We start from the raw sequence: 20,217 nt of genomic DNA, 5'->3' as shown, positions 1-20,217 counted from the left end.
AGCATGAGAGGGGGGAGGGTCAGAGGGAGAAGCAGACTCCCCGATGAGCAGGCGGGCACTTTGGGATTATGACCTGAGCCAAAGGCAGACACTTAACTGACTGAGCTACCCAGGTGCACCCATTTTTTAACTTTTTTTTGTTTGTTTGTTTTTTGTTTTTTAAAATATTTTATTAATTTATTTGACAGAGATAGAGACAGCCAGTGAGAGAGGGAACACAAGCAGGGGATGTGGGAGAGGAAGAAGCAGGCTCATAGCAGAGGAGCCTGATGTGGGGCTCGATCCCAGAACGCCGGGATCACGCCCTGAGCCGAAGGCAGACGCTTAACCGCTGTGCCACCCAGGGACCCCCCATTTTTTTAACTTTTGACTGAAGTAGAGTTGACATATAATATTAGTTTCAGATGCATAACGTAGTAATTCAGCAATTATATACATTTATGAAGTGCTCACCATGGTAAGTGTAGTTACCATCTGTCACCATACGAAGTTGTTACAATATTATTGACTATATTCCCTGTGCTGTACTTTTCATCAGACCAGCTTCTTGGGATGCAGGGGAATTCTGAATGGAAACATGAGATGACAAGGTGGCTCAGTCTAAGACTTGCAAGGTGACAGCTCCTGGGAGGGCTGCAGGCAGCACAGAACCCACAGAGGCTAGCCAGGCTTGGGATCCAAGAGCTCGAGGAAGGAAGCCCAGGGTGCTATGTGGTTGTTTTCTGTTACTACTTTAGGCCACAGCATGTCGAGTAAGGGTCTAGGACGTAGATAGAGATGCTTGTAATGTGAAACTATTTCTGGAGTCCTTGTGACCCTTTGAATGTGCCCAGCATCTATAAACAGCCACAGGTGGCCGCAAATATGGACGTGTATGGGGTCCTTTTGAAGCTGTGTTTGACTGTTGGTAGTCCAAATATCCCATGAACACATGTCCTCTCTGAGCACCTGGTCCTCTAGTTCATGTACCAGCCCATAGCTGTCCCAGGACCATGCACTAAAACCTCCAGTGGGGTCATTGTTAGTACTTTGACCTGTGTTTTGTGTTCCCTGTACAGTCACATTAGTGTGCAGAGAAACACCCTTCTTGCTTGAGCAAAGGTCGAGACATTTGGGACCCCACCCCAATAATCCTGCCATGTTCTAAATTCTGAACATCAGCCCTGCCATGTTCCCTTCCCTGCTGTGGTATATAGGGAGAGTGTGAAAATGAGCACTACCAGGACCATATAGAGGGGATGCCCAAGAGGTCCAGACTCACAGATGCCAACCTGGGGTGGGAGTGGGAGGTGGCAGAATGGGCCAGGCAGTCATAGAGTGTCTACAGAGTACCCTGTGCACACACAGAGACCCCATTCAGAGGAGAGTCCTTACTCCCAGGAGACGGGGGTGTGTCTGACCTGGGGTATGGGCATCTTGCAAAAAACAGTTGGTCTCATGAGGGAAAGTTCAGTTGCGGAGAGGGCTCCTCTTGGGGGACAGTAGTGTGAACTGAGCCTGTGAAGGAGACCGTGCATGAAAGCAAGTGTCTTGACTGTTACACAGTCAACCTGTGTCTAGACTTGTCTGCTTGAGGTATATGTGTGGGCCCTGCCTGGAGGGAAGAACCTGCAGTAGATGTCTCCCTACCCCCATTTGACTTCTGCTCTCCAGATCTTGGGCTCCTTGTGGGTGGGACCTGCCCAAAGGCTCAGCTGGCAGAGACTTGGGGTCAGGAGGGGCCTGAGGCTCTGGCAAGTAATTGAAGATGTTTGGCAACATTTTTTAAATTGTGGGAGCTCTGTTGAAATACTAATTATGGCTTTGTGCTCCACCACCTCCTGGCCACCCTTGTATTACTGATCCCAGAAAGAAAAGGAGATTCCAGAGGTGGCACAAACAGCTGTGTGCTATAAATGCCTGGAGCCTCAGACTCCTCTAAATACTTGGTGTGGTTCATTCTTTGAGGGCCAGGGTGAGGATCTGTATTTCTGGCCACTGGGGGCCCAGTCCCGGCAGAGAGGGCCACAGAACCCATCATGCCTGTCTGGGTACCACCCCTGTCTGAGTCTGTCTCAGCATCTTAGCCCTTGCAACTGTCCTGGCTGCCCCTCAGCCTGTGGAGGTGGCCACAGCTGCCCCCCCCAGCCACGATACTGTCCTGCTTGTATCTTGGCTTAAAATGTTCTCAGGACGTTGGTGGTACAGAGGAAGTGAGTTTGGAGGGGAACTAGGGTCTACTGACACCCAGATCTTGAGTTACAGGCTTTTTTCCACAACAACCCTGAAATTTACAAGTGGGGAATCAAGGCTCAGTGAAGCCTAAAAACTTGTCCGTAGTCCCTGTGCATGGCAGACCCAGGGGAGGGAGCCATGTCTCACTATAAAGCTCGTCCCATGGGTGAGGCCATCTAAGTGTGCAGGTAGCCTTCCCCGACCAAGCTCCTATTTCTCTTGGCACTGAGAAATTTGCCCTGGGAAATTTGACATCAGAATACACCTAGAACTTGGCTTTTGTGCAAATGTGACTTATTTGTGCTGGGCTTCTCCCTAGTCCAAGTGCTTATTTTTTCTTTTTCTTTGTTTTTTTTTTCCTTTTCTTTTTAATTTAAATTCACGTTAGTTAACATAGAGTGTAGTATTGGTTTAAGCGGTAGAATTTAGTGATTCGTTGCTTACACGTAACACCCAGTGCTCATCTCAAGTGCCCTCCTTAATGCCCATCACCCAATTAGTGCATCCCCCCAACCCTCACTTATTTTTTCTTACAAAGTCACCCCCTTTGCTGGAATCGCCTTTTTCCTGGGTGGTTAGTCACAGGGGCTTGCCTCTGTTTTTTGTTTTCAATACAGCTACCCCCAAATATTTGCAGCTGGGATGTTATCGGGTATATTCACCACGGGAATTATGACCCCTGGAGAACGGATCAAGTGCTTGTTACAGGTAAGGGTGGGATCTGGGGTGGCAGGATGTGGTCTGGGGGGAGGTGGCTAGCTTTTTCCATTCAGTATGCAATTTTGTGTGGATGTTTATGTCCTTTCACCTTTTATAAAGGCTTCAGGTCAGGTGTGCAAAACAGTTTCGAGGTTTTCAGGAACATGGAAGCAGTCGTAGTAGAATCGAGAACCAAGACAGTATAACAAACCAACCAAAATGTCACACCTGTGACGTGTCATTCCAGACTTATCCACTCTTATTAACAGCTTCTTCAGGAACTCTGAAAGGTGAGTCATGTCTCTTCAGAGGTGGAAGGGAGGCTGCTTCTGTCCACTGTGTCTTATGTCTCTATCAGTTCCCCAAAGGCTCAGTGCCCTTGGAATGCCTGGCTCGGTTCATAGCCCAAGGCTGCTATTACCACACAGGGCTCCTTTAAAACAAAAAAGTTACTGCTTTTTTCTTCTAATGGCTGAAGTAATTTAACACACCATTCTTGCTAGAAAATTTTGATAATGCAGGGGCGCCTGGGTGGCTCAGTCGTTAAGCGTCTGCCTTCGGCTCAGGGCGTGATCCCGAGGTCCTGGGATCGAGCCCTGCATCGGGCTCCTCTGCTGGGAGCCTGCTTCTTCCTCTCCCATTCCCCCTGCTTGTGTTCCCTCTCTCACTGGCTGTCTCTCTCTCTGTGTCAAATAAATAAATAAAATCTTAAAAAAAAAAAAGAAAATTTTGATAATGCAGAGAAGCACAGAGAAAAAAAATGTATTTCTCACCCATGATACCATCCCACTGAGGTAACCACTGTTATGCTTTCTTTTTGAATTCTAATCTTTTTGGTAAACACGAATGTTAAGAAATATTAACTCTTGAAATAAAATTGGGGTCATATATTACATTAATTTTATAACACACTTTTTTCATTTGATGTATCCTAATTTTTTGTGTGGTTATTTCTCAAGCATCATGTTCTGCATATTATTTCATTACATGGCTGTCATTTACCCAATAATTCCTTATCTGGGGGCATGACAAATTATATACGATAGTGAAGATTTTTGTTAATAAGTTTCTGTGTGTGTACCTGATTATTTTCTTAGAGTGAATGTCCAGGATTGAAATTATTATGTTTAAAGGTGTATACTTTTTAGAAAAAGATTTATTTATTTATATATAGAGAGAAAACAAGTGGGAGGGACAAAGGGAGAGTGAGAGAGAATTCCAGGCAGACTCCGTGTTGAGCATGGAGCCTGACATAGGGCTCAGTCTCACGACCCTGAGATCACGACCTGAGCCAAAACCAAGAGTTGGACGTTTAACCAACTGTGCCACCCAAGCGCCCCTAAAGGTGTATACTTTAAAAAGAAAGTGTGTATGTTCTAAGATTTTACTTATTTATTTGTCAGAGAGAGAGAGAGAGAGCACATGTAGGGAGAGCGGCAGACAGAGGGAAAAGCAGGCTTCCTGCTGAGCAAGGAGCCCCATGCGGAACTCAATCCCAGAACCGGGGATCATGACCTGAGTTGAAGGCAGACACTTAACCGACTGAGTCACCCAGGCGTCCCTAAAAAAAAGTTTTTAATACCTATTACCAAATGATCCCCCTATAAAGGCCTATCACTTTCTATTCCAGTCAATAATAGAAGAGCGACCACTCAGCAAACTCAGCATCTAATTTACAATCTCTTCCAGTCTGGTGGGTGAAAAATTGGCATTGTTTTAAATTTTCATGCTTTTAAATGGTGGCGAGGTTAATTATTTTGATGGATATTCGTTGTTTGTATTTTTCCTTTGTGAAGTGCCTGTTTGTGTTCTTTGCTCATTTGTTTTTTGACTTACAAAAGCTTTGGACGTATTAAGGTTGTTAATTACTTACAGTATGTGGCAAGTCTGTTTCATGGTGGGCATCTGTCATTTAATTTTGTGTTATTTTTTTGAGATTTTGACAGTGCAAGCTTTATTCCAGTTTTGTGAATTTTTTAAATTAAACTTTTTATTTTTAGATAATTATGGATTTATGGGCAGTTGTAAAAAATAACACAAAGGAAAAAATCATAATAATACAGAGAGATCACATGTACCCTTTACCCAGTTTTCCCCACATCTGGTAAAACCTTGGTACAATATTACAACCAAAATATTAATATTGATACAATAAAGATACAGAACATTTCTATCATGCCATGGCTACATCCACTTCCCTTCTCTCACTCCAGTTCTTAACTACCCCAACAACCACCAGTGTGCACTCCATTTCTGCAATTTTATAATTTCAAGAATGTTCTACAAATAGAATCACACTACAGTAAACTTACCAAGTAAACTTTTTGGATTGGCTTTTCTGACTCAACATAATTTTCTGGAGATCTGTTAGATTGTTGCATGTATGAATTATTCATTCCTCTTTAGTAGTCCGTGATATGTTTAACTTTTCATCCATTGAAGGACATCTGGGTTGTTTCCAGTTTTTTACTATTAGGAATAAAGATGGTATAAACATTCATGTTCAGAAGTTTTTCTAAGAAAATAAGTTTTCGTTTCTCTGGGATAAATGCCCAAGAGTACAAATTGTTGAGTCATGTGGTAGTTGCATGTTTAGTTTTTAAAGAAACTGCCAAACTGTTTCTTAGAGTAGCTATGCCGTTTTCTATTCCTGCCAGCGATGTATGAGAGTGGTCCAGTTTCTCTGCATCCTCCCCAGCATTTGGTGCTGTCACTATTTTTAATTTTATCCATCCTGATATGTGTGTAGTGATCTCATTTTAATTTGTATTCCCCTAATAGATGAAGATGTTGAACATCTTTTCAGTGCTTACTTGCTATTTGTGTATCCTCTTTGGTGAAATGTCTGTTTTTGCCCATTTTCTAATTGGATCTTTTTTTAATTGTTGCGTTTTGAGAGAGTCCTTTATTCTAGATACTAGTGGTTTGACATATACATGGTTTGCAAATATTTTCCCCCAGTTTATAGTTTGTCTTTTCATCCTTTTAACAGAGTCTCTTTTTAAAGATTTTATTCATTTGTTTGATTTGAGAGAGATTGAGAGAGAGAGAGCCCGTGCATGCATGAGCAAAGGGAGGGGCAGAGGGAGAGGGAAAGAGAATCCCAAGCAGACTCTGCACTGACTGTGGAGCCCCACGCGGGGCTGGGTCCTAAGATCCCGAGATCGTGACCTGAGCTGAAGTCAAATGCTTAACCGGCTGAGCCACCCAGGTTCCCCCAAATTAAAATCGTTTGCTCAAAATACTGTTAAGGGGTACCTCGGTGGCTCAGCTGGTTAAGCGCCCAGCTCTTGGTTTTGGCTCAGGTTGTGATCTTGGGGTGGTGACATCAAGCCCTATGCAACCCTGCCCTTTAGGCTCTGTGCTCAGTGGGGAGTCTGCTTGAGATTCTCTTCCCTCTCCCCTTGCCCATCCCCCACTCATACTCTTTCTCAAATAAATAAATCTTAAAAAAAATCAATTGGGCGTATTTGTGTGGCTCTACTTTTTTGTTCTGTATTTTCTTTTATTTATCTATGTGTTTATTCCTCCACTAATACTACAGTCTTGATTAATATAGGCGTATACTAAGTCTTAAAATTGAGTAGACTGATCCCTCCGACTTTATTCTTTTAAAAAAAAACTTGTTCTAGCTATTCTAATTCCTTTGTATTTCCACATAAACTTTAGGATAATTTAGAAAATTGAGGGGCACCTGGGTAGCTTAGTCGATTAAGCATCTGCCTTCAGCTCAGGTCATGGTCCCAGGGTTCTGGGATTGAGCCCTGTGTCAGGTTCCCTGCTCAGTGGGGAGTCTGCTTCTTCCTCTGCCTCTCCCCCCGACTTGTGCTATCTCTCTCGCTCACTCTCTTTCTCTCCAGTAAATAAATAAGATCTTAAAAAAAAAAAGAAAATTGAGAAAAATTTTGCCAAGATTTATGTTGACTCTAAAGGTCATTTTGGATGGAATTGACACTATTTTGAGTCTTCCAATCTATGGACACAGTATGTCTCTCTATTTATTTAGAACTTTAAATTGCTTTCATCAGCTCTGTGTAGTTTTCAGCATATAAGTCCGGTACGTGTTTTCTTGTATTAGTCCCTAAGTCTTTTCTCTTTTTTGACTTTGAAAAATTGCATTGTGAATGGTACCGTCATTTTAATTTTGTTATCTACATGTTCATAGCTAGTTTATAGAAATAGAGTCGATTTTTGTATGTTAATCTTATGTCTTGTAACCTTCCTGAATCCCTTATTAGTTCTAGGATTTTTTTTTTTTTTGATAGAGTCAGTGAGATTTCCTATGTAGAGAGTCATGTCATTTGCAAATAGGAACCATTTTATTTCCTCATTTCTGATCTGTTTAACCTTTATTTCCTTATTTCACTGGCTAGAACTTCCAGTACTATGTTGAATAAGAATGACAAGAGTGGACATTTTTGCCTTGTTCTCAGTCTTACTGAGAAGTATTCACTATTTTATTATTAAATATGTTAGATGCACTTTTTTTTGTAGATGTTCTTTATCAAGTTGAGGAAGTTACCTTCTTTTACTCTTTTCCTGAGAGTTTTATCATGAATGGATATTGACTTTTGTCAGATACTTTTTTGCATTGATTGATGTGATTATGTGATTTTTCTTCTTTAACCTGTTAATGTGGTAGATTACATCAGTTGATTTTCAAATATTAAATCAACTTTGCATTGCTAGAATAAACCCACCAACCTGGACATGGTGTATAATTCTATTTATATATTGCTGAATTCTATTTGCTTATGTTTTGTAGATTTCTGTGTTTTATAGATTTGTACATCTATAGTCATGAAAGGTATTGGTCTGTCATTGTTTTTCTGCATTGTTTTATCTGGTTTTGGTATCAGGATAATACTAGTTTCATAAAACGAATTGGGAAATGTTTCTTCTTTTTTCTGAGAGAGATTGTGTAGAATTGGTGTTCATTCTTTAACTTGATAGAATTTTATAATGAAACCATCTAGACTTAGGAATTTGGGGAGGAATTTTAAATTTTCTTAATACTTACAGGGCTATTCAAATTACTTCATGTTGGGCAAATTGTAGTAGTTTATGTTTTTATTTTTTCATCTGTGTTGTCAGATTTGTGTGTGTAGAGTTATTTGTAGTATTCCCTTATTATCCTCTTGACGTCTACAGGGTCTGTGATGGTATCTTCTGCTTTATTCCTGGTATAGTAATTTGTGACTTCTCTTTCTTTTTTGTCAGCCTTACTAGAGGTTTGTTACTGTTTTTGATCCTTTCAAGAAAACAGCTCTTTGTTTTATTGATTTCCTCAACTCTTTTTCTATTTTCGATTTCATTGGTTTCCGCTCATATCTTTATTATTTCCTTCCTTTTGCTTGTTTTAGGTTTAGTTTGCTTTTCTTTTAGAAGGGTTTTTGAGGTGAGAGCTTAGATGGTTGATTTGAGTCTTTTCCTCTTTTCTGATGTTTGTAGTCAGTGCTAATGGCTTTCCTCTCAGCAGTGCTTTAGTTGTGTCTCACAAACTTAGATATATAGATATGTATTTTTAAAAATTTATTTAGTTATTTAAGTAATCTCCATACCCAGTGTGAGGCTCAAACTCACAACACCGAGATTGGCAGTTGCATGCTTTTCCGACTGAGCCAGCCAGGCACCTCTAACTTCTATATTAATTGCCAGTCAGTTCAATGTGTTTTCTGATTTCCTTTGAGACTTACTTTTTTGAATTATTTAGAAGAATGTCGTTTAATTTCCAAGTATTGGAGATCATTGATTTCTAGTTTAAGTCCATTGTGACCAGAGGACATACTCTGTATTATTTAAAATCTTTTAAAGTTCTTGAGGTTTGTTTTATGCCTGTGGTCTGTCTTGGTCTGTGTTCCATGGGCACTTGAAAGGAATGTGTATTCTGCTGTCATTTGGTGGAGTGTTCTATAAATGTCAATTAGATCCTGTTGGTTGATGGTATTGAATTCTTCTCTATCTTCGCTGATTTTCAGTCTTTTGGCTCTACCAGTTTGTTGATAGAGGGAGTTGAAATCTCCAAGTATAATTCTTGGTTTGTCTGTTTCTCCTTTCAGTTCTATCAGTTTTGTTGCACATAGTTTGTAGCTTTTTTGTTTGTTACATACACATTTTGGATTGCTGTGTCTTCTTGGTAGATTATATCACTATATAATGTCCCTCATATTACCATTATGCAATATCCCATAATTTTGCTTACTGTGTTCTTGCTTCCTTCCCTGATGTTTCAGGGTTCCTTCTTTCATTGTTTCTTTTCTGTGTAGAGAACTTCCTTTCACTGTTTTTGGGGGGCAGCTTTTCTTTTGGGGGAGGTCTTCCTTTGGCAAAAGATTCTTAGTTTTCCTTCATCTAAGAATGCCTGATTTCCCCTTTATTTCTGAAGTATATTTTTGCTAGACATAGGATTCTGGGTTGACAATTCTTTTCTTTCAGTACCTGGAAGATAGTGTGCCATTTCTTTCTATCATCCCTATTTTCTGCTGTCATTCTGATTGTTCAGGTAAGCTGTCATTTTCCTCTGGCTGCTTTTAAGATTTTTTCTTTTTTTTTTTAGAGGGCAGGAGGGGCAGAGGCAGAGGGAGAGAGGGAATCTTAAGCAGGGCTTAATGTGGGGCTCAATCTCACAACCCTGAAATGACCTGAGCCAAAAATCAAAAGTTAGAAGCTTAACTGACCGAGGTACCCAGGCACCCCAAGAATTTTTTCTTTGTCTTTAGTTTTCAGAAGTTCATTTGTGATGTGTCATTGCATGGATTTATTTGGGTTTATTCTTTTTTTTTTTTTTTTAAAGATTTTATTTATTTATTTGACAGAGAGAGAGAGACAGCCAGCGAGAGGGAACACAAGCAGGGGAAGTGGGAGAGGAAGAAGCAGGCTCCCAGCAGAGGAGCCCGATGTGGGGCTCGATCCCAGAACGCCAGGATCACACCCTGAGCTGAAGGCAGACACTTAACGACTGAGCCACCCAGGCGCCCCTATTTGGGTTTATTCTGTTTAGTATTTGCTCAACTTCTTGAATCTGTATGTTTATGTTTTGCCAATTGGTAAAGTTTTGGGAAGCTTTTGGCAATGGTTTCTTCAAGTACCTTTTCAGTCCTGTCCTCTTTTCTCTTCTTCTTCTGGGACCCTGAGGCCACAAATATTAGATTTTTTGTTATAGTCACACAGGTCTTGAGGTTCTATTCAATCTGTTTCAGTCTGTTTTCTTCCTGTTGTTCAGATTGGGTATTTTCCATTGCTGTGTCTTGCAGTTGATTTTTTTCCCTCTCTTGCCTCTGTTCTGCTCTTTTTTTTTTTAAGATTTTATTTATTTGAGAGAGAGAGAGAGAGGGAGAGAATGGGGGGAGGGGTAGAGGGAGAGGGAGAAGCATATCACCTGCTGAGCAGGGAGCCTGATGCGGGACTTGATCCCAGGATCCTGAGATCATGACCTGAGCCGAAGATAGCTGCTTAACCGACTGAGCCACCCAGGCACCCCTCTGTTCTGCTCTTGAGCGAGCCATCCATTGAGCTTTTTATTTTGGTTGTATTTTTCTTTTCTCCTTTCCTTTCCTTTCCTTTCCTTTTCCCAGTTGTATTTTTCAGTTGTATGGTTTCCATTTGGTTCTCCTTACATCTTCTATTTCTGTGCTGAGACTTTATTTCTTTGCTGTGGCTTTCTATATTTTTGTCTGTTTCAAGCATATTTATAATTACTTATTGAAGGATTTTTACCATGGCTGCTTTAAAATCTTTGTCATATAAACAAAAACGCAAAGAAAACAAAACAAAACTTTGTCAGATAATAATGACATCTCTGTTGTCTTGATGTTGTCATCTGTTGCTTGTCTTTTTCCTTTCAGTTTGAGATCTACCTGGTTTGGGGTATGATGGGTGATTTTCAATCGAAACCTGGTTATTTGCGTATTATGTTGAAACTGTGGGTCTTATTTAAACTTTCTATTTTAGCGGGCTTTCTCTGACTCTTCCATCAGGAAAGGGAAGGATGCTGCCTTGTTACTGCCAGGTGGAGATAGAAGTCTAGGTTTCCCACTTGGCCTCTGTTGGCACCTCAGGGTGGGGCACTTCTTTTTACTGCTGGGTGGGTGTGGGAGTTCCAGCATCTCCACTGACCCCGTAGGATAGGAGGGTGCTGGTTACCGGCTGTCAGGGATGAAAGTCCTAGTTCCCTACCTGGCCTTCTCGTACTCCACCCTGGCAGCATGGTAGGTGCCTTTTTAGAGCCCTGCAAGGATGGAAGTCTAAGCTCCCCACTTGGTGTTTGCTGGGTGTGGATGGGAGTGAGGCCCCAGGTGGGTTTTTTTTTTTTTTAATGGTATATGGTTGGAGTAGAGTGTTTATTGTCTAAAAATTTTTTATCTTTCTAAGCTGTCCCTTTCCTGGTCGTTTGTCTAGAGAACACAGGCTTTTGCTGGGGCTTCTTTTTGGTCTATGCTTGCTGGCATTCCTGCATTGCCAGCTTTCTCAGCTCCAGGTCTGAGATATATCAGAAAGAAAATCCAAGGAACTCACCACCATATCATTCCTCAAGTTCAAAGGCCCCTAGCCAGTCTTTCTTTTTCTCCAAACTTTCAGAGTCTTCTCATGTTTGCTTTAAGAATAACATCTAGGGTTTTTGGCAGCTCTTTCTGCCCATGGGTCCTGTCCCCATGCTTTAATATAACTACCTTTTTTACACCGAAAAAAAAAAAAACAACATCTAGAGTTTTTTGTTGCACTTTAGCAGGAAGAATTTATATTTCCAACTCAGGCTTTTCCTGCACTCCAGACTAGCATTTGGATGCTAATAGGTACCTCAGTGTCACCATGTGCGAAAATGAACTCCTGGTCTTCCCCAATCACGGCTCCACCTACAGCCTTCTGCAGCTCAGTTGGTGGCAACACCATCTTTCTAGTTGCTCAACTCTAAAGCCCAGGAGTCATCCTAGATTCCTCTCTTTCTCTCACTGTACATATCCCATTTGTTGAATAGTTAAGCTTGCTTTCAACATATCCCAAGTCTATCCCTTCTCATCCCGCCTTTTGCAGCCACATTGCTCCAGGTCACCTTCATCACGTAACAGTGAGAAGATTCTCATAATAATATGTCAATTCCATACCAATCTTCTTTGGCCCCCCACGTCACTGTGAGTCAGCTCCAGTGTCCCCTGGTCACGTGGGTCTCCTTGCTATTCCTTAGACATACCAGGTTTACGTGCGCCCAGATCATTTGGGGCAGTCATATTTTAAAAAGCTATTACTACTTGATTGACGTTGTCTTAAATTAATTATTTTTATTTATTTATTTTATTTATTTATTTTTTTTTTTAAAGATTTTATTTATTCGACAGAGATAGAGACAGCCAGCGAGAGAGGGAACACAAGCAGGGGGAGTGGGAGAGGAAGAAGCAGGCTCATAGCGGAGGAGCCTGATGTGGGGCTCGATCCCGTAACGCCAGGATCACGCCCTGAGCCGAAGGCAGACGCTTAACCGCTGTGCCACCCAGGCGCCCCTTATTGCTATTTAGAAGAGGATTCTTTCCCATTATTTTCAGGTTGTTATTGCTGGTATGTAAGAAAATTATTGGACTTACATGTTTATTTCATGTTTCTCCTTGGGACTGTTAAAGCTTAACTCTTCAGCTTTAATTATTCTTTGGTTGATGCCTCTGTGTGCTAGGATTCTTCTTGGCTCTGTGCTTGATGTGGATCTTGCATGGGGTTCTTTCTCTCAGATCTTTTCTGGGATTACTCCTAACTGCTTTACTCAAGCTCTTGTCTCTTAGGCCCTGGATCCCTGAGACTGGTATGGGGGCCTCTCCTTGGCCCTCCCCTGGCTCTGCACAGGATCTCTGTTCTGGCACTTAGAGCTCTGCACAGCCATTTCCTGTTCATCTTTCCTTAACCGAGCTTTAGGATCAGTGAAAGCTTGGAATGGATTTGGTACTCAGTGGGTATTTGTTGAAGGAATAAGTGAATGACCTTCCAACTAGCTTTATTGGGAATGCTCTTATATTGGAGAGAGTTTCTCCACTTATTTTCCAAATCCTCTGCTGACTTTTTTCTTGTCAGTATGTACATACTTTGTGATATTTTCATTTAACCTTATTTCCTAGTGATTTCCACCAATATTCTATGTTCCAAATAACTATCAGTTAGACAGTCAAGTTTTTCATTGGTCTAATCCTAATGGCCACTTCCACACTCACTTTGTAATCTTCTGTAACCTGCTGAGTCTGTTGACTTTGATGTTGCTGCTACTGACTTGATGGCTTTTTCCCTCCCTCTCAGATTCAGGCTTCTTCAGGAGAAACCAAGTACACCGGGGCGTTGGACTGTGCAAAGAAGCTATACCAGGAATCTGGGATTCGAGGCATCTACAAAGGGACAGTACTCACCCTCATGCGAGGTAACCTTTTAGGTTCTCCACCTGAGGTCACCTTGCCAGGGGTGGGGGGGCTCTCACCTGAGGTGGATTTGCCACAGAAGGTCTTACCTGGATCCCCAGATTAGCCTTGGCACTATACGAGCTACACTTCTGACAAGGCTGGCATGGTGTGTCCTGTTTTTTTAGGCAGTCTCACCCCTGGCCATCATGGTCACAAATGAGGATGGGAGGACCTCTATCCTTCTGGCAGGCTGGCCCTCAGGGATGCAAGTCAAAGACAGTGGCAGTTACAGGGGAGTGGCAAGTAGATAGAAATCGTGGCTGGAAGGGTAAGTGGGAGGAAAGAGTGACTAAGGACAGTGGGGCTTTCCCTGGTTTCGAGACGCATGTCCTGCTGGGGTGGCAATAGGAGAGGCAGACACAGCCTCACGCCTGTCCTGACATGGCAGCTTGGAGGAAGGCCAGAGGCTAGCTGTAGTTGTAACCTGGAGTGGGCATGCCCGTGGGGACCACTCAGAGGGGACTTTGAAGGTGAAATGATGTCATGCGTGCTCCCTCACACCAGCACTTGCCCCAAAGCAGCATCCAGTTACTGTAAAGTGATTACTGCAAACACAAGGTGCTGCTGAGGAACTTCCTAGGAAACCTTGAAAGGGCCAGCCCCAAGCTTGGCTCTTCTAAGTTCTAGAAATCCCTGAGGATTTTATATCTTTTACTTCGCTTCTTTCTTGCCCCTCACAGATGTTCCAGCCAGCGGGATGTATTTCATGACATATGAGTGGCTGAAAAATATCCTCACACCAGAGGGAAAGAGGTAAGGAGAACAGAAGAACTCAGAGGCCATTTTGCTCGGTCATGGGTTGGTTGCCCTGTACTGTGAGTGGGTCTAAAGGCAGAGTGGGGCTTGCTTCTGGTTCCATGTCCACTTTCCTCTCCTTGCTGCTGAGACCCAGCTAACACTGCTTACTCTGTACCTCACCTGCTAGGGCAAGTACATGAAACAAATTCATGACCCCTCCTCCAAGGAGTGGCAGCTACCATGTCACAGGAGCCCTGGCCTTGGACCTCCTCCCTCTGGCCAGTTTCTCCCTCTCTGTAACTGCCCCATCTGCCACGGGAGGGATGGTCTGAATGCCTCGCTCACAGCCTTTGTCTGACTGGCACTGCGGTTGGTATTCTGCAGTGTCAGTGAGCTCAGTGTACCTCGGATCCTGGTGGCTGGGGGCATCGCAGGGATCTTCAACTGGGCTGTGGCAATCCCCCCGGACGTGCTCAAGTCCCGCTTCCAGACTGGTTAGTGGAAGGTAGTGGGGTAGATGGGGGTGGAGTGGGTACCAGAACTGGCTGCTCCTGGGGTGCAGAGCTCTTAGGGCCCTAGAGATACCCACTGTTCACAGCAGCACCCAGCATCTGTCTGATCAACGTTTTCCCTTGCAGTCATTTGTGTCCTAGGAACCCTAGACTCATTTCCTGTTGGCCAAAACACAAAATAAGTGAGATAAGCAGTCAGATCAACTCTGCTGCCTTCACAGGAGCAGAAGGACTATTATATTCTTCATTCTTCTTCTCCACTCCCTCAGCATCAGTTATCCAGACATTGTGTCTGTTTATCCCAAAGTGAACTGTGTTGTCTGTGGACTGGTCCCAGATGACCAGGAGGGTGTCCTCTTCCTGATGCGGTGACCCTGCAGGAAGACTTGACTACAGAATTGTCCCCATGTGGGTCACCATAGGCAGGTCAGGAAGCTTCCTAAAGCCTTAACAGTTGGATTCCACCCACAGCACCTCCTGGAAAATATCCTAATGGTTTCAGAGATGTACTGAGAGAGCTGATCCGGAATGAAGGAGTCACATCCTTGTATAAGGGGTTCAATGCAGTGATGATCCGAGCCTTTCCAGCCAATGCGGTAAGTGGAAGGCAGGGGCTATGCTTTCCCTTCAGGGCTTAGAGCAGGGTCCAAGGTATAGGTGGGCTGAATTTGCTTGTTACTAGGATTGGACTGGGAGCTCAATTTTCTCCAAATCCCAGCGTCAGCCAGAGCCTCCTTATTTCCTTCTTTTCCTGAAGCTTCAGGAGGGGTTGTTTTTGGGATTCTTTGAGGGGAGGGGCTTTTTTTTTTTTTTAAGATTTTATTTATTCATTAGAGAGAGAAAGAGAGAGCACAAGCAGGGAGAGAGGGGGAGGGAGAAGCAGACTCCCTGATGAGCTGGGAGCCCCACTTGGGGCTTGATCCCAGGATTTCGAGATCACAACCCAAGCCCAAGGCAGACGCTCAACCATCTGAGCCATTCAGGTGCCCCACGAGGGGCCCCTTTGATCTCCTGACTTGGTCATCAGAAATGGGTAGTTGTGAGACATGGATTTTCTTCCCCCTCAGGAATATGAAAGCACAGCCTGATTCCCTGACCTGGGGTGGGAATGAAGTTGGGAAGGGGTTCTGATGAAGTTAGGGAAGGGTTCTGGTCCTGACACGGTCAGCCAAGCGTGGTGCTGGGGTCTCTGTGATAGTCACAACTCCTGCTAGCTTTTTTCTTCCTTCTAATCCTTTCTCAGGCCTGTTTCCTTGGCTTTGAAGTTGCCATGAAGTTCCTTAATTGGGCCACCCCCAACTTGTGAGGCTGAAGGCTGCTCGAGGCTTCTGGATGATGGAAGCTATCACGGAGGAGGAGCAGTGGGCAGGACTAGGCAGTCCTGAAAGGCAAAGGGAGGGGAATGGTGGGATCACAGCTCTGTACATGCACTTGTTGAGACCATTGCCTTAATGACATCATCTACCTGGTATAACTTGGTGTGCCATTTTGAAACTTGAATTTACTCATGTCAATTTATGGGATCTCAAGAGGATTTGGAGGTGGAGTAAGTAGCTTCTAGACCAGATACTACCTATGGTCAGAGAACTATCTACTGGTTAACTACAGGCCCTACTACACCCAAAATACTCGAGAAAGAGGGAATCTCAGCTTCTCACTGGAGACACTATGCATGTTTCAACCAGCTGACCAAGAGCTGGTGTTTTCTTTGATCCCTACCTAAGAACATCCACCAGATTTCCAGGGTATCACTTAATCCTGGCCTGCACATGGGGATGTGGACTTGAGGTCCACATCTCTCTGTCCAAGTGGGCTGAGCAAATGTGCCTAGGGGGAGGGGGAGATAGCCTGTTAACAGTCGGTTGATTTTTCTTTTTAAATGCATGCAAGCAATCAAAACTAAAACTACAGTAGCCTAATTTCCCAGGAGTAGATGGAGAGCTTTCCCTCCTACACAGCGAGGAGGGTTTTGAATCAACAGTCCTAGCCTGCTGAGATAAGTGACAAAGCCTGGGGTGTAGGAAAGGCTCTTTTCACACACTCTTTTCTCATGAGAGCACCCTATTTTAACAGGAAACAATAAGCATTGTTTCTAATTTTTGCATTGTGTGAAATTATTTTGATTCTGGGTCATTTCAGCAGGCAGCCTGTGGCCTTGGTGGAGGCTGTCAGGGATCTGGTATCCTTCTTTCGTGGCCTCAGGCAGGGACTTCAGGAGAAAGAGGAGGAAGTTTTGGCTAGCCCAGCCTTCCCTGACCGTCCTAGCAGCAGCTGCCTGATGGGGAAGGGAAGTGGATGGGGTAGAGGTGGGGTTTGATTGCTAACTGTTTTGTTTTGTTTTTTTTTAAAGATTTTATTTATTTATCTGACAGGGAGACAGCCAGCGAGAGAGGGAACACAAGCAGGGGGAGTGGGAGAGGAAGAAGCAGGCTCCAAGCAGAGAAGCCTGATGCGGGGCTTGATCCCAGAACTCCAGGATCACGCCCTGAGCCGAAGGCAGACGCCCAATGACTGAGCCACCCAGGCGCCCCTGATTGCTAACTGTTCCCATAGCCCTCCATACAAGTCTGCAGCCCTTCCCTTCATTCTTTCACCTCTCTCCCCTGAGCTAACAGAGTTGATTGTTCTAAAAGCCAAAAGCAATCCTGACTTATCATGTGAGTTTGGGAGTCACTGTGATCTGATGTCACCAGCCGGGTTTTGCTAATTAGGCTATTGATGATGCCCAGGTACATCCAGAGGAGGTAAGGGAGACAGGTTAATTTGTCCTTGTCTGGTGGCTGGCGAGGCTACTGGAGCTGGGCTTCTCTGGCATTGTCCCATCTGGTGGTCACAGTTATAGTTCTGCTAGCACGTCCCACCCTGCCGCAGCTGCACAGAGACCCTTGGACTTTGGCTTTAGCGCCATCACTCTGCATAAGAGGGTGAGGTGGCAGGGACCTACCCCCATCTGGGAGTGGGCGTGGTCAGCCCAGCAGGAAGCTGAAGATTTGGGGGTTTAAGGAAGGATACTTTATTCCTGGGAAGATGTTTTTGAGTGACCAGAAAGGAATTATGGTCAAGTAAAAACAAAAACAATAATAAAAAAACATCGTTTAGAGATGCAAATTGTGTGCCCTCTGCCTAGGAAGATAATTCAGTGTTATGCCTGCCCTCTCATGCTGCAGGATGTCTTTATTTAATCTCTCACTGGTTTGGAGAAGGCCACATATGTGTTTCCTGAAGCTCTTCTTGGCAGCACCCTGTCCTTGAGATAATCCTGCAACCTCAGCCTTTGCCTGCAAGCCCCCGTGAGTGCATTTGCATTCCAGCCAAGTGACAGCCATTCTCATGGCTCAGGATCACTTTCACAGTCTGTGCTTCTGGAGAATTTGCCCTTTGAAACAGCTTCCATTTTAAAATGGAATGTTTTGGTTCCTTGATGTCAGTGGTGGTAGATTCTTCTACTCCTTTGGTTGTTCAATAGGTGCTAAGTCAAATAGGGAAGCCCCAGGAGACATATTTGTGAAGGGAGCAGAGCAGATGGTGAGTAACTCCCTCCTGGCTGGCACTTCCTTTTTATGATCCACTTTGAAATGCCACCTGTTTCTGATACATCTCTTCTCTCCCTGATGGGGGTAAGCGTGGGGGAAAGACGGGCCCTCCTCAGCAATTTCTCTGTCACAGACAGCATTAAGTAGAAGCCAGACAGCAGGTGTTAAAACAACCAGCCGGTGATAACAGCCTCACCCAAGCACAGAGAAGAGTATAACTGGGTCAAAGGTGAGGGGCAGACAGTGGGATGTTGCAACAAGCCTATTAGAAGCAACAGTAGCGCCATTTCTGCTGTAAGGTCATACCATCTCCACAGCCCTATAGTTCTTTCGAGGCTGGAACTCCCTATGCCCTTTCTAACTTTCCAATGGTTCATTCTTAATTCTTCATCCCCATATAACTCAATGTTTAGTGGGCAGGGATTTTTACCCACGCTTTCAGATGTGGAAGCCAGTGCTCAGACAGGGTAAGCTGATCTGCCAAGAGCATTGACAGATTGATAATAGAGTGCAGATAATAGAGTGATGCCTGGGTGTCCACAGGCCTGAAGAAAGGCTTGTGATACTATCAGAGGCTGTCCTGGGGCTGCTTGACCCAAGGTCCAGGAGGCCTGTCTGTACTACAGGGTCAAAGCCTGGCAACTGGCCTATGAGTCAGGCCACAGGTAGCACAGAGTCCCAACAGGCACTGGGAAAGCCCCAGGGCTAGGTGTTCCCTGAGGGCTCTCTTTTCTGCTTTCTCTGCTCTGGTGAGCATATAGGCCTGTGGCTCTCTAGCCAGGCTCTCCCTTGCTTCCCTGGCTCTGTCCTTGCCTTGAGGGGTCTCTGAGGCTGACCCAAGATCCGCAGAAACTGACACTTTCTTGGGACTCAGTGTCCTGGGGAGGGGGTGGTTCACAGGTGTAGAAACAGGTGGCCTGGGAATTAACTGCTCCCTGGGGCATGGACACTTATTAAAATACAGCAGACTTCCTGGACCAAAGGCAGTGAATGCATGAGAGAGGCATTATAGAGGCTGAAGGACAGCTTGGGTGATGACAGAGAAAATGTAGCCCACTTCCCCAAGCCTTCCTGTCCAAGAGGCTCATAAACACTTCTAAGGCAAAATAGACTGATGGTGGTAGACACTAAATGAGCTGGGAAGACTGGACCAGAGGAGATAGGATGCAGGGGTGGTCAGATGACCAATAGGTTCCAGGAGACAGGTAGGGGACTGGAGTCCCTTAGAGATCCCTTTTGGGCAGAGAAGAGGGAGGTATTGCTGCTTGGACTGAGTCCACTCCCCCATCCCTAGTAGACAGAGGGTATCAGAGGGCAGAAGGTGTATAAACTGGGAGATCTGGGCCAAGAGCAGGCTTCCAGAGGGGTCTGAGGGAGTTCGGGTGTTTCCCTTCTCCTTGGAAAGAGAAAAAAAACCCTTTTAAATAATAAACCTATCAAGAGTACATGAAATCCACTGTTTCATTGGAAATAGTAGTTGGTACCCTACCCATGTTCATTTTCACCAGACCCACTGCTGTCAGGCTAAACATGTGCCCCGCCTGTGTTACTGTGATCCATAGTTGTAAACATCTCTGAGAATCGGCACCGTTGTGTTCATGTCTGCCTCTGGTTGGTGGTGTGGCAGTCTGTGCAAGATTTGACTGCCTGCTGGGTAGTGACTCCTAGGACTGGAGCATGGAGCTGAGCACCTGTCAGTGCTCTGGGGCCTCCTCTTCTCTCCCACAGCCTCTGTATTTCTCTTGCTTTTGAGGGTCTCTGTTTTTGCCTTTTCCCCCACCATCACTTAACTGTTGGTAGGTGTTTCCCGGTTACCTGCTGCCTGTAGGTTTGGTTGCCATGGTAACCTCTAGTGGTGTAGCTGGACAGGCTTGAATGCAGTCTTGAATCCTAGGAGGGTAAGGGTAGAAGATGTGGGATTCAGGGCCTTGGTATTCTCTCTTGCTTTAGGGCACTCTTCCTTGCCCAGCTCAACTGGGCATTCATGAAGGCCCTTGGGATTCCACTTGCAACAGAAGGGCTTCCCAGAAGGGGCAGAGATGGATCCCTGCTCTTGGACCAGGTGCTAGGGAGGGGAGCCATGTAGGGCCT

The 20,217-nt window shown here is 44.4% G+C and overlaps 1 protein-coding gene across 2 annotated transcripts in view; it reads left to right on the top strand.

Moving 5' to 3' along the window:
* Positions 1–19,578, top strand: part of SLC25A20 (solute carrier family 25 member 20) — a 32,538-nt gene extending 12,960 nt beyond the window's left edge. For both annotated transcript variants that reach the window (XM_034658282.1, XM_011233353.3), the window contains exons 4-9: positions 2,832–2,922; positions 13,186–13,303; positions 14,024–14,096; positions 14,466–14,575; positions 15,065–15,189; positions 15,837–19,578. In XM_034658282.1, the coding sequence (XP_034514173.1) occupies positions 2,832–2,922; positions 13,186–13,303; positions 14,024–14,096; positions 14,466–14,575; positions 15,065–15,189; positions 15,837–15,899 (580 nt within the window). In that variant the 3' untranslated portion in view covers positions 15,900–19,578. The remainder of the gene's footprint in view (positions 1–2,831; positions 2,923–13,185; positions 13,304–14,023; positions 14,097–14,465; positions 14,576–15,064; positions 15,190–15,836) is intronic.
* The last annotated feature ends 639 nt before the right edge of the window (positions 19,579–20,217 follow it).

Source organism: Ailuropoda melanoleuca, chromosome 4 (assembly GCF_002007445.2).
Source record: "Ailuropoda melanoleuca isolate Jingjing chromosome 4, ASM200744v2, whole genome shotgun sequence".
Taxonomy (NCBI): Eukaryota; Metazoa; Chordata; class Mammalia; order Carnivora; family Ursidae; genus Ailuropoda; species Ailuropoda melanoleuca.
Note: the sequence above shows the minus strand (reverse complement) of the source record. Positions and strands in the feature narration are given on the sequence as shown.